At 40.3% G+C, this 12820-nt stretch overlaps 1 protein-coding gene across 3 annotated transcripts in view; it reads left to right on the top strand.

Annotated features, from left to right (window-relative positions):
• LOC106580141 (EGF-like repeat and discoidin I-like domain-containing protein 3) overlaps positions 1–11865 on the top strand; it is a 314416-nt gene extending 302551 nt beyond the window's left edge. For all 3 annotated transcript variants that reach the window (XM_014160860.3, XM_014160861.3, XM_014160859.3), the window contains 2 exons: positions 755–910; positions 9732–11865. In XM_014160860.3, the coding sequence (XP_014016335.3) occupies positions 755–910; positions 9732–9881 (306 nt within the window). In that variant the 3' untranslated portion in view covers positions 9882–11865. The remainder of the gene's footprint in view (positions 1–754; positions 911–9731) is intronic.
• The last annotated feature ends 955 nt before the right edge of the window (positions 11866–12820 follow it).

The following is a 12820-nucleotide window of genomic DNA, read 5'->3' as shown; positions in this document are numbered from 1 at the left end:
ATGGTTGCCATGTTGTGTGTAGAACATTCCCTGATGCCAGTCATGCGTTTATATTCATGAGCTATGAATGAAGCCTTTGATCCTCAAGCCATGAATTTATGTGACCTTTTTGTTAGCATGTGAAAGAGATTCAAATGATGTTACAGTATCTTCGACAGAATGGACAATTTGTGTTTTTCACCCGGGGTCCTCTTTGGGATGCAGCCTGGGATGATTAGGCATTCCACATGCACATATTGGATTGTTTTTCTCTTCTGATTCAAAGCTATGCTGATTCATGCTCAATTATAAAAGATGAACCAAAAACGCTCATAATTCTGCTCAGACATCTCGCTTGATCTCCCTAAATGCACAGTTTTATGCTCCACGGAAACCCATCTCATCATGCACTGCTCTCAGGTTCTTCCACTTTAGATTCAAATTATTTGTAATTTTCTGCAGTATGAATTCCCATACATTACTCATTGAGCATAATTAACAGAGAATAAATATAGGGAAGCTAACCCTGACAATCCATTGTCTTCATTGCATGGAATCCTGCATGGGCTTGGTAATAGTGAAGCAGATAGTAACGGTGCATTCTGTACACGCTAGTCAGAAACCTACACTGTTGTGTTAGCTCTAAATAATTGAACTTGGCGAGAACTGAGCATCTCTGACACTTTCGTTTAGCTGAGTCGGAGGTGATAAAGGAAAGTTTTTCTCTGTTTCTATCTCTCTCCCTCACCCACCACACTCTCTCTGTCTCTCTCAGGTTGACATGCTCCTGCCTACTAAAGTCACCGGCATCATCACCCAGGGGGCCAAGGACTTTGGCCATGTCCAGTTCGTCGGCTCCTACAAGGTGGCCTACAGCAACGATGGAGAGAGGTGGCTCGTATATCAAGATGAAAAACAGAGGAAGGACAAGGTGAGCCATCCTCACTCCATTAACAGTACTGCTTAACATGTAACCCAAACCCTGCATGCCATCAGTAGTGGAAGGAACAGTATCCACCAAAACTCAAGCATAATATTAGTAGATGTAAAAGGCGAACACTATTTTGATATGCAGTAAAATCCCAAATGAATACAAATAGAAATGTTAATTTTGCAGCCAAGAATTGAATCCAATTGAATGAAAAAGTGAATGATTGGGAAAAGCACAGCGAGGAGAAAAAAGACAATAAATGCTAAAACAAACAATCAAACACAAAACAACAATTGACAGAATTAATGGAGAAATGTATTGTGCTGCTTATCGTTGTCAAGCTCGGACCCAGTCTCATCGCTCATCGTTAGCACTGCATCTTCCCATCTCAGGCTCCAGCACAGCTTGCTGAGGCCTCTCTCTGACTTTCTCTTGGCTCCTGGATCAGATAAGGGCACGTTGTCTAGCAGTCCTGGTCGGCATGCTGCCTGAAATTGTGTTTACGGTCCTTCACCAGAGTACATGTGACCATTCCAATCGCCCACCCCAGCTAACGGAAAGGGAAGGAGGCTGTGACAACACTCTGCTGTCAGGAGAGCAGCAGCACTACTGGGCCTGTTCTTTTAGAGGAGGCCTGTTTACTTTGCTACTCTCGCTGGGTTGTTTAACGATAAGGATTTCCTGGAGCTTTTGCTGATGATGGTCAGAGCAGGGCTAACCTGGGAGGAAACACACCTACACATACACCTAAACAGACACACACACACACACACACACACACACACACACACACACACACACACACACACACACACACACACACACACACACACACACACACACAGATCTCTTGATTTATGCAAGCCTTTAAAGCACACTGGCAGCTTTCATTCTCTCTTTAACAGGCTATAGTGAACTAGATTCTCCCAGAAGCATGAATCCACAAAATTAGCATATGAACAGTGATCAAATTAGTTTAACCTGTTAGGGCTAGGGGGCAGTATTGACACGGCTGGATAAAAAACATACCCGATTTAATCTGGTTACCACTCCTACCCAGTAACTAGAATATGCATATACTTATTACATATGGATAGAAAACACCCTAAATTTTCTAAAACTGTTTGAATGGTGTCTGTGAGTATAACAGAACTCAAATGGCAGGTCAAAACCTGAGAGATTCCTTTACAGGAAGTGGCCTGTCTGACCATTTCTTGAACTTCTTTTCCATCTCTATCTTTTACTAAGGATCTCTGCTCTAACGTGACACTTCCCACGTCGTCCATAGGCGCTCAGAGCCCGGGAAAAAACAGAATGTCGTCATTCCAGCCCCAGGCTGAAACACATTATTGCCTTTCTCAAGTGGCCGATCAAGGGACTCTGGGCTTATGCGCATGACCCGACCGCCCCCGCCTTTGTGATTTTTTTCCTCTGTTTGCCGAAAAGGAGATTCCCTGTCGGAATATTATCGCTTTTCTACGAGAAAAATGGCGTAAAAATTGATTTTAAACAGCGGTTGACATGCTTCGAAGTACGGTAATGGAATATTTAGAATTTTATTGTCACGAATTGCGCCATGCGCGCGACACTTCTTTACCATTTCGGATAGTGTCTGGAACGCACGAACAAAACGCCGCTATTCGGATATAACGATGGATTATTTTGGACCAAACCAACATTTGTTAATGAAGTAGCAGTCCTGGGTGTGCATTCTGACGAAGACAACAAAAGGTAATCAAACTTTTATAATAGTAAATATGATTATGGTGAGTGCTAAACTTGCCAGGTGTCTAAATAGCGAGCCCGTGATGCCTGGGCTATGTACTTAGAATATAGCAAAATGTGCTTTCACCAAAAAGCTATTTTAAAATCGGACATATCGAGTGCATAGAGGAGGTCTGTATCTATAATTCTTAAAATAATTGTTATGCTTTTTGTGAATGTTTATCGTGAGTAATTTAGTAAAATGTTAGCGAATTCCCCGGAAGTTTGCGGGGGGTATGCTAGTTCTGAACGTCACATGCTAATGTAAAAAGCTGGTTTTTGATATAAATATGAACTTGATTGAACAAAACATGCATGTATTGTATAACATAATGTCCTAGGGTTGTCATCTGATGAAGATCATCAAAGGTGAGTGCTGCATTTAGCTGTCTTCTGGGTTTTGGTGACATATGCTGGCTTGAAAAATGGGTGTCTGATTATTTCTGGCTTGGTACTCTGCTGACATAATCTAATGTTTTGCTTTCGTTGTAAAGCCTTTTTGAAATCGGACAGTGTGGTTAGATTAACGAGAGTCTTGTCTTTAAATAGCTGTAAAATAGTCATATGTTTGAGAAATTGAAGTAATAGGATTTTTAAGGTTTTGAAAATCGCGCCACAGGCTGCAAGTGGCTGTTACGTAGGTGGGACGCAAGCGTCTCACCTAGCCCATAGAGGTTAATACAGTAAATTGCTGTCTTTTTTCATATGTGGAGCAGGGTGAAGATAAAGATTCTAATATATACAGTGCCTTCGGAAAGTATTCAGTCCCCTTTACTTTTTCCACATTTTGTTACGTTACAGCCTTATTCTAAAATGGATTAAATCGGGGGTGGGGGGTTTTCAATCTACACACAATACCCCATCATGACAAAACAAAATCAATTTTTTTTGTATTCAGTACTTTTTAACCTGTTGGGGCTAGGGGGCAGTATTTTCACGGCTGGATAAAAAAACGTACCCGATTTAATCTGGTTACTAATCCTACCCAGTAACTAGAATATGCATATACTTATTATATATGGATAGAAAACACCCTAAAGTTTCTAAAACTGTTTGAATGGTGTCTGTGAGTATAACAGAACTCATTTGGCAGGCAAAACCCTGAGACAGATTCTGACAGGAAGTGGATATCTGATGTGTTGTATTACCTTTAAACCTATGCCATTGAAAAACACAGGGGCTGAGGAATATTTTGGCACTTCCTATTGCTTCCACTGGATGTCACCAGCCTTTACAAAGTGTTTTGAGTCTTTTACTGTGAGATCTGACCGAACAAGAGCCATGGAACGGTGATGGCCGATTAGACTCTGGCGCGCGAGTTCATGTTGGGTACCCTCGTTCCAATACGTTATAAAAGAGAATGCATTCGTCCACCTTGAATATTATTCATGTTCTGGTTAAAAAAGGCCCTAATGATTTATGCTATACAACGTTTGACATGTTTGAACGAACGTAAATATATTTTTTCCCCTCGTTCATGAAGTGAAGTCCGGCGGACTTAGATCATGTGCTAACAAGACGGAGATTTTTGGACATAAATGATGAGCTTTTTTGAACAAAACTACATTCGTTATGGACCTGTGATACCTGGAAGTGACATCTGATGAAGAGAATCAAAGGTAATGGATTATTTACATAGTATTTTCGATTTTAGATCTCCCCAACATGGCGGCTAGTCTGTATCGCAACGCGTATTTTTCTGGGCGCAGTGCTCAGATTATTGCAAAGTGTGATTTCCCAGTAAGGTTATTTTTAAATCTGGCAAGTTGATTGCGTTCAAGAGATGTAAATCTATAATTCTTTAAATGACAATATAATATTTTACCAATGTTTTCTAATTTTAATTATTTAATTTGTGGTGCTGACTTGACTGCCGGTTATTGGAGGGAAACGATTTCCTCAACATCAATGCCATAGTAAAACGCTGTTTTTGGATATAAATATGAACTTGATAGAACTAAAAATGCATGCATTGTCTAACATAATGTCCTAGGAGTGTCATCTGATGGAGATTGTAAAAGGTTAGTGCATCATTTTAGCTGGTTTTATGGTTTTGGTGACCCTGTCTTTGACTTGACAAAACATTACACACAGCTATTGTCAATGTACTCTCCTAACATAATCTAACTTTATGCTTTCGCCGTAAAACCTTTTTGAAATCGGACAACGTGGTTAGATTAAGGAGATGTTTATCTTTCAAAGGGTGTAAGATAGTTGTATGTTTGAAAAATTTGAATTTTGACATTTATTTGGTTTCAAATTTGCCGCTCTTGAAATGCACCTGCTGTTGATGGAGTGCACCACGGGGGGGACGCTAGCGTCCCACCTAGCCCATAGAGGTTAAGTACTCAGTACTTTGTTCAAACACTTTTGGCAGCGATTAGAGCCTTGAGTCTTCTTGGGTATGACGCTACAAACTTGGCACACCTGTATTTGGGGAGTTTCTAACATTCCTCTCTGCAGATCCTCTCAAGCTCTGTCAGGTTGGATGTGGAGCATCGCTGCACAGCCATTTTCAGGTCTCTCCAGAGATGATTCAATCAGTTTCAAGTCCAGGCTCTGGCTGGGCCACTCAAGAACATTCAGAGGCTTGTCCCAAAGCAACTCCTGTGTTGACTTGGCTGTGTGCTTAGGGTCGTTGTCCTGTTGGAAGGTGTACGTTCGCCCAGTCTAGGTCCTGAGCACTCTGAAGCAGGTTTTCATCAAAGATCTTTCTATACTTTGCTCCGTTCATCTTTCCCTCGATCCTGACTAGTCTCCCATTCCCTGCTGCTGAAAAACATCCCCACAGGTTGATGTTGCCACCACTATACTTCACAGTACATGTCGCTTGGCATTCAGGCCAAAAATTTAATTCTCTGGTCTGATGACACCAATAAACTTGTTTCCCGTAGTCTGATAGTCTTTAGGTGCCTCTTGGCAAACTCCAAGCAGAATGTCATGTGCCTTTTACAGAGGATTGGCTTCTGTCTGGCCACTCTACCATAAAGGCCTGATTGGTGAAGTGTGGCAGAGATGGTTGTCCTTCAGGAAGGTTCTCCAGTCTCCACAGAGGAACTCTGGAGCTCTGTCAGTGTGACCATCGGGTTCTTTGTCACCTCCCTGACCAAGGCTCTTCTCCTCCGATTACTCAGTTTGGCAGGGCGGCCAGCTCTAGGAAGAGTCTTAGTGGGTCCAAAGGTCTTCCGTTTAAGAATGATGGAGGCCACTGTGTTCTTGGGGACCTTCAATGCTACAAAAAAAGATTGTACCCTTCCTCAGTTCTGTGCCTGAACACAATCCTGTCTCTGACAATTCCTTTGACCTCAGACAGGTGTGTGCCTTTCCAAATGATGTTGAATCTGTTGAATTTACCACAGGTGGACTCCATTCAAGTTGTAGAAAAATCTCAAGGATGATCAATGGAAACGGGATGCACCTGAGCTCAATTTCGAGTCTCATAGCAAAGGGTCTGAATACTTATGTAAATAAGGTATTTCTGTTTTACATTTTTTATAAATTCGCTAACATTTCTAAAAACCTGTTTTTGTTTTGTCATTATAGTGTATTGTGTGTAGATTGATGAGGAAAATGTTTTATTTAATACATTTTAGAAATAAGACTAACGTAATAAAATGTGGAATAAGTCAAGGGGTCTGAATACTTTCCGAAGTCACTGTATATATGATGGTGGCTTGTTACGACACATATCACCCTCCAATGGGCACACATCAATTTATGCCAACATGTACAAATACATCTTCAGTTTAGCGGCCCATACCTGAAAACACTTCTCCATCCGCCGCTCAAATGCCTCGCTTGAGGAGTTTATAATTTCAACCACAAGATGATCTTTGGATGTGGGCCAACGCTTACTGAGTGTGAGTTTCAGCCAAGCAATCTCAATTTTAAGTACTGGAAGAATTCCAAACGTTTGGCAATCCTGGCAGGGCCGAGAGAAAAGTGATAAAATATACGCTGTCAAGATCATAGCAACCTTCGTGTTGAAATCTTTAGTCTCAAATCTCAGGATTTGTGGCCATCAAAGAGTACAGACTGAGAATACAGTGATACTATAATGATGCTATTCATAGGTAGTAAAACAATAAAATATGCAATCCACAAACAAAGCATCCTATCAAAACATCCTATGTCCTATTATCCTTACTCAGGTTCTACTGCATATTTTAGAGCAAGGCCTGGGGGGATATTAATCAGTGTGTCCCAGCACAGAGCTGTGAGGAGCTTTCCAGATATAGGACTTTTCAAGGTGTTTCCGCCTCTCAGTCGAGTGGAGCAGGTGATTAATGCTAGAGGACACATTAGGCTTCCGGACTCCAGAGACTTTTCTTGTCACGCCACAGTCTCGGAGAGGTTGGCCTGGGCTAAGAGTCCTGTCTCTGTCGTCTGTCTGTGTCTCTGTCTCTGTCCATAGATTCAAGCATGAGTGTCTGTGAGAGAGAAAATCTGAAGTACAGTGTTTGTGTGTGTGTACAGTATGTGTGTGTTTTTATGTGCACATTCATGCATGCATGTTTGCGCGCAAGACCGAGAGAGTGTGTACATTTGTGTGTGTGTCTCTGTCTGTGTGGCTGGGCACAGCATTGTACATATTCTCCTCAGGTCTCTCCCCTCCTGAGCCTGAGTGTGGCAGAGACTGCAGGCAGTTAGTTCTAGATTGAGAGAGGAGAGGCCTCTGTCAGCATATGGATACCCATGGACACTATAGCAATTTATTTATTTTATTTTAACTTTATTTAACTAGGCAAATCAGTTAAGAGCAAATTCTTATTTTACAATGACAGCCTTCCCTGGCCAAACCCTCCCCTAACCCGGACGACACTGTGCCAATTGTGTGCCACACTATGGGACTCCCGATCACAGATGGTTGTGATACAGCCCGGTATCACACCAGGGTCTGTAGTGATGCCTCTAGCACTGAGATGCAGTGCCTTACACCGCTGTGCCACTCGAGAGCAAACCAGGGACACGCAAGCTGTCACTCACTTATATGTTGCATGTAGTTATAGAAATACTGTTTATTAAAGTTTGGACACACTTACTCATTCAAGGGTTTTTGTTTATTTTTACTATTTTTTACATCTTAGAATAATAGTGAAGACATCAAAACTATGAAATTACACTTATGGAATCATGTAGTAACTGAAAAAGTGTTAATCCCGTTAGTTTAATCAAATGCTTTTTCTGTGTAATTTGTTTAAAATGTTCAAATACGTATCACATTACACATTTAGCAATGACATAATGCATTTGAAACTTCATGCAGAGTAAAACTTTCGTATGACTTAATACAATTATTTTATCGATAGGAGTGTGGAAAAAGTGCTGGTTAATTGACAAGCATACCAAAGACAGCATTAACCATACGTAATAAAATAAAGAAATCACTTCTTATATGCCATAGCCTGTTGAATTTGCAAGATGACTTTGATTTTATGTTTATTTCGGCACAAATGAAAATGTGGCACTGGCTCACCCATGGATTGATGTTTCAGCATTTTCTCAATGAAGAGTTTGGCGTTCGACTAGCCACGTGCAACATGAATGCGCAGTCCACAACCCAGCTCGAGCAGGCTTGAGTATGCGGCAATTGCACGATCAATATCCACCTTCCTAACATTAATGAAGACTGAGCTGGATTGTGAAGCTAACTGAAGCTGGCTAGCTTTAGAAAACCCAGAGTCGATCTTGCTTGCATCGTAGTGCACCTCTTTGGGCTTTGTCCTGACCACGTGATCGGACTGGGAAAAACTGTGGGCCCTAATGACAGGCTTTATATGCCCTACTCACCATGCTCAGTTAGAACTGCAATAATTCTAGAGCTCTCAGCAGCAGACTCTCATGATATGAGAGCTATTGCTGGTCATACGCAGGGCCCCAGAAAAGCCATTGAGACGTCACCCTCCCTAGAGGGGGAATAAGCTCCGTTTGTATTAGCGATTTGTGGAATAATTTGGGAATTGAGCAGCCTGAAGTGGCTTTCAGTGGGAGGATAATGGAGGCATTCTCACTGCTCTCTTGTTTCAGTAAGGAGCAGGATTCTTTGAGTGGAAATGCACTGCGGCTTGTTCAAGTGTCATTACTTCACGCAAATCCTTTGCACGATGAAGCAGAACATGTCAATCTATATCACAAATGGAATGTTTCACTTTTCAGACCTACCAAACGTACAGTACATACCAGTTAGAGTAACATCATAATTTAATATCCCTGGTGTTGGGGACCATCAGAATGCATTTTGTAAGAAAGGTTTTTGCTCACTGGTGGGGGCTCCAGGAACAGGACTGAGACAGCCTACTTTCCATAGAAAGGGTTCTGGTTGAACGTTTTCTAGGGGTTGGCTAATTTCAACCACTCAATGGCAGAATGTTTTCAGCACCTGCTGGGGTCCGGCCCACTGGTTTTACATTTCACATAATGACGATGACGAGTCCCATTACATCCCAATTAAATAGTCATAATCACACTTGTTTAATTGAAATGATCATGGACTTTAGTTAAGCTGTCCCAATAGGTACATATATCCCATATTGCATATCATTCTACTGTCGATTAACCACACTTAGGCACAAGGCTTCTAACTATCAACAACACAGTATACATCCCAATACGTCCAGTATGCTTGTTTATATTGGAATATTTCATGCTTGCACGTTTAACTACATATCAACGATGAGATTGATAATTTGCTTCTGGGCCGTTGTTTTGCGCATTGCTTGTCTATTGGGTCTTGTTGGATACTATGGCACTAAGAATGGTCTGCCGTGAGGCAATGGATTAAAGGTCGCTAACTCCGCTGCCATGTGTTTTCCAAGGCCAAAAGCACAGGTCGTGACCATACCTCCTAGCATTATGGAAATGTACCATCAGAATTATGTAGCCTACACAGCATGTCCATCACTCTTCGTCTTCTTCTAACCTTTGCTCTTTCTATCCTTTCTAATCTCACTTCTGTGCATAATGAGGCTCACATACACTAACAAGCTTGCTGAGATATGTGTGGGTGTTCAAGATCACCATTCATTTAATCTCATTCCCACTGTCCTTCCTTTCGCAGGTGTTCCAAGGAAACTTTGACAATGACACGCACAGAAAGAATGTGATAGATCCGCCCATCTACGCCCGATTTGTCCGGATCCTTCCATGGTCGTGGTACGGAAGGATCACTTTGCGTGCAGAGTTACTGGGATGCACAGAGGAAGAGTGACCACCCTTCCCCCTCATCTGTCCACCTATCCCCTCTCCCCCCTTTAATACTGGATCATCTATCCCAGATTCAGTGTTTCAATATAAACTGTGCAACCTGTAAAAATAAATCATTTTCCAATGGATTTTTCAAGAATATGTGTTTGGTTATGGTGGGTTGCTGTTTGATTTTAAACTTGCCCTTGTCCTGGTTTTGTCCCTTTTTGTTTTCTTATTTTTGTGGTCAATGTCTTTTTATTCCTCTCCAGTTTTTTTCCCCATCATGTTTGGAATGAACTTGGGTAACATATTTGATGGGAGGGAGCTGGAGTGTGGAGAGGGGAATCACACTGTGGTTTAAACATATTGCCCTGGAAGCTACTGTACAGTGTCACTTTTTAACAAAGAAAATGTGAAACCTGTCTATCATGCTTCATTGGAAATTGTTAACCCCACTGAAACTTATTACGGAACTATCCCAAAAATCAATTAACTTTCACAACTAAATACTACAGTGACAGATACATATATATTTACTTTTGATTATAACACCTCTTCAAGCTAGGCTTTTAACATTACTGACACTGACATTGTAGTGCAAATAAAATACAATAACAATGCTCAATGCTGTTGTATCAAATGTAAAACACTAAGTAATTGCATGGTGCATAAATTATATTAAAAGTTTATTATGACATAATTTAAAACTCCTTCCCTAAGAGCAATTGCTTTGGTGTAGGTATCTATTCTAACGTGCATTTCTCAATAGTTCTGATACATGCTGCAAAATCTTAAAAGTGATCTAGTGGGCGAATAACAAGGACAAAAGTGGCACTGCAGTATAGATACAGAGGTTGATGGGCTGGCTGATTGAAGTGTGTCCAAATACTCTTGAATTTTCTATCTCATCTTTAATTTATTTAAATCTAATTAGCATTTACATTTTGTGTTTGAAAGATATCTTCTTGGAATTGTCACATTTATAGAATTGTATACATTGTTTAGTTTTTTGTAAATTTTCTTTGCTTTTGTTTCCTTATGCCCAATCCTCCTTCTGCCTTTACAATATCATTTTTAATCAATGTGAAAAGCTCAGGATAGAAGTCACCCATCCATACCCACACAAAGAGTAAGCCCTCCTTTGAATAATAATATTTGACAATATTTTATGTGTACAGACATTACCATGCTAATGAAATAAATCAAATTATATAAAAAATCTATCACACAAATTCTATTAACAGAATCACACAAAAAGCTTTCTATTCATGCGTTTTCAAAAGAATATAAATACATGTAAGAACTTTGAATATTTAAATATCTGTACAATGAACATTATCAGTTGTTGTTACAGTATGTCACTGTATTTCAGTGTTGCATTTGAAAGTATCATGACATGCATCATGAAAGTCTAATATTTCTTAGATCCATGGACACAGCATAAGCATCATGCCATGCAACTCACTTTTTATAATGGATGTATTTGGCTGTGCATAATGGTTTTTATTTAATTTTTTAATATCTTGGCTTTTGATCAAGCTATTTATGAGTATATCTTGTCAAGAAGTTTCTGTGTCCATAACGTTGTCTTCTTGATTGATCATTCTAGATCGCTGTCTGTGTGCGCTTTTCACACAACGGGATCGTTACTAACCAATGGAGATGTCAGCATGACATATGAGGAGGGATACAGTATCAAATATGTCCATGTCCACAGGCACATTTAGTTATAACATTATGTTACAGTTCTTTTACCTTGCACTCACCATTGGTGCATTGTAAAACCTTTGCTAACTGGTGAAGGGGAACCAATAAGTCAATTTTGTGTTTCTGTGTCTACTCAGTCTGAGTATCAAGCGCTATATAGAAAAGTGTACCAATGATATGCTAATTAGTCCACGCCTGCAGAAGAGAGAGTCAGAAACTACGACTGTGTACAGCTGAGAAAGGATTCTGCTTTTTCGGTCTTTCCGTTTGACCAATAAAAAAGATGTCTGTGAATCAAATGGCTTGCCTTCTTTTTGCTCGCAAAGGTGTCACATTACCCTACTTTAATAATATAATGCTCTTCTCTTGTTCTCTGTGGTCATGCTCTACTTTCTCACAGCATCTAATTTCACGTGGCTGTGCTGCAGTGTGTCATCTTCATTGATTTACCTTAGGCTGCCATGCTTAGTGCGAGCACATTCAACTTCATTTTCTTGGCTGTGGCAGGAGATCAAAACATGATTCGAAGGCCAAATGTGGATATGCATTGTCCAGTAGTGATTGAATTATATGTGAGCACTTATGGGGAGATACAGTGCCTTCAGAAAGTATTCACACCCTTTGACATTTTCCACATTTTGTTCTGTTACAAATTGGGATTAAAAAGTTATTGTCTTTTTTTTCTATGATCAACACAAACTACTCTAATGTCAAAGTGGAAGAAAACTTTGTTTTAAGATTCATGAACAATAAAACGCTCATATATATTGATTAGATAAGTATTCAACCACCTGAGTCCATATACAGTTGAAGTTTGAGGCTTACATACACTTAGATTGGAGTCATTAAAACTCATTTTTCAACCACTCCACAAATTTCTTGTTAATTAACAAACTATAGTTTTGGCAAGTCGGTTAGGACATTTTTTGGACATTTTAGTCATTTTTAGCAGACGCTCTTATCCAGAGCGACTTACAGTAGTGAATGCATACATTTCATGAATTTTTTATTTTTTTTGTACTGGCCCCCCGTGGGAATCGAACCCACAACCCTGGCGTTGCACACACCATGCTGGCGTTGCAAACACCATGCTCTACCAACTGAGCCACAGGGAAGACATCTACTTTGTGCATGACAAGTAATTTTTCCAACAATTGTTTACAGACAGATTATTTCACTTATAATTCACTGTATCACAATTCCAGTGGGTCACAAGTTTACATACACTAAGTTGACTGTGCCTTTAAACAGCTT

The sequence above is a fragment of the Salmo salar genome, chromosome 20 (genome assembly GCF_965601325.2).
Source record: "Salmo salar chromosome 20, fSalSal1, whole genome shotgun sequence".
Lineage (NCBI taxonomy): Eukaryota > Metazoa > Chordata > Actinopteri > Salmoniformes > Salmonidae > Salmo > Salmo salar.
Note: the sequence above shows the minus strand (reverse complement) of the source record. Positions and strands in the feature narration are given on the sequence as shown.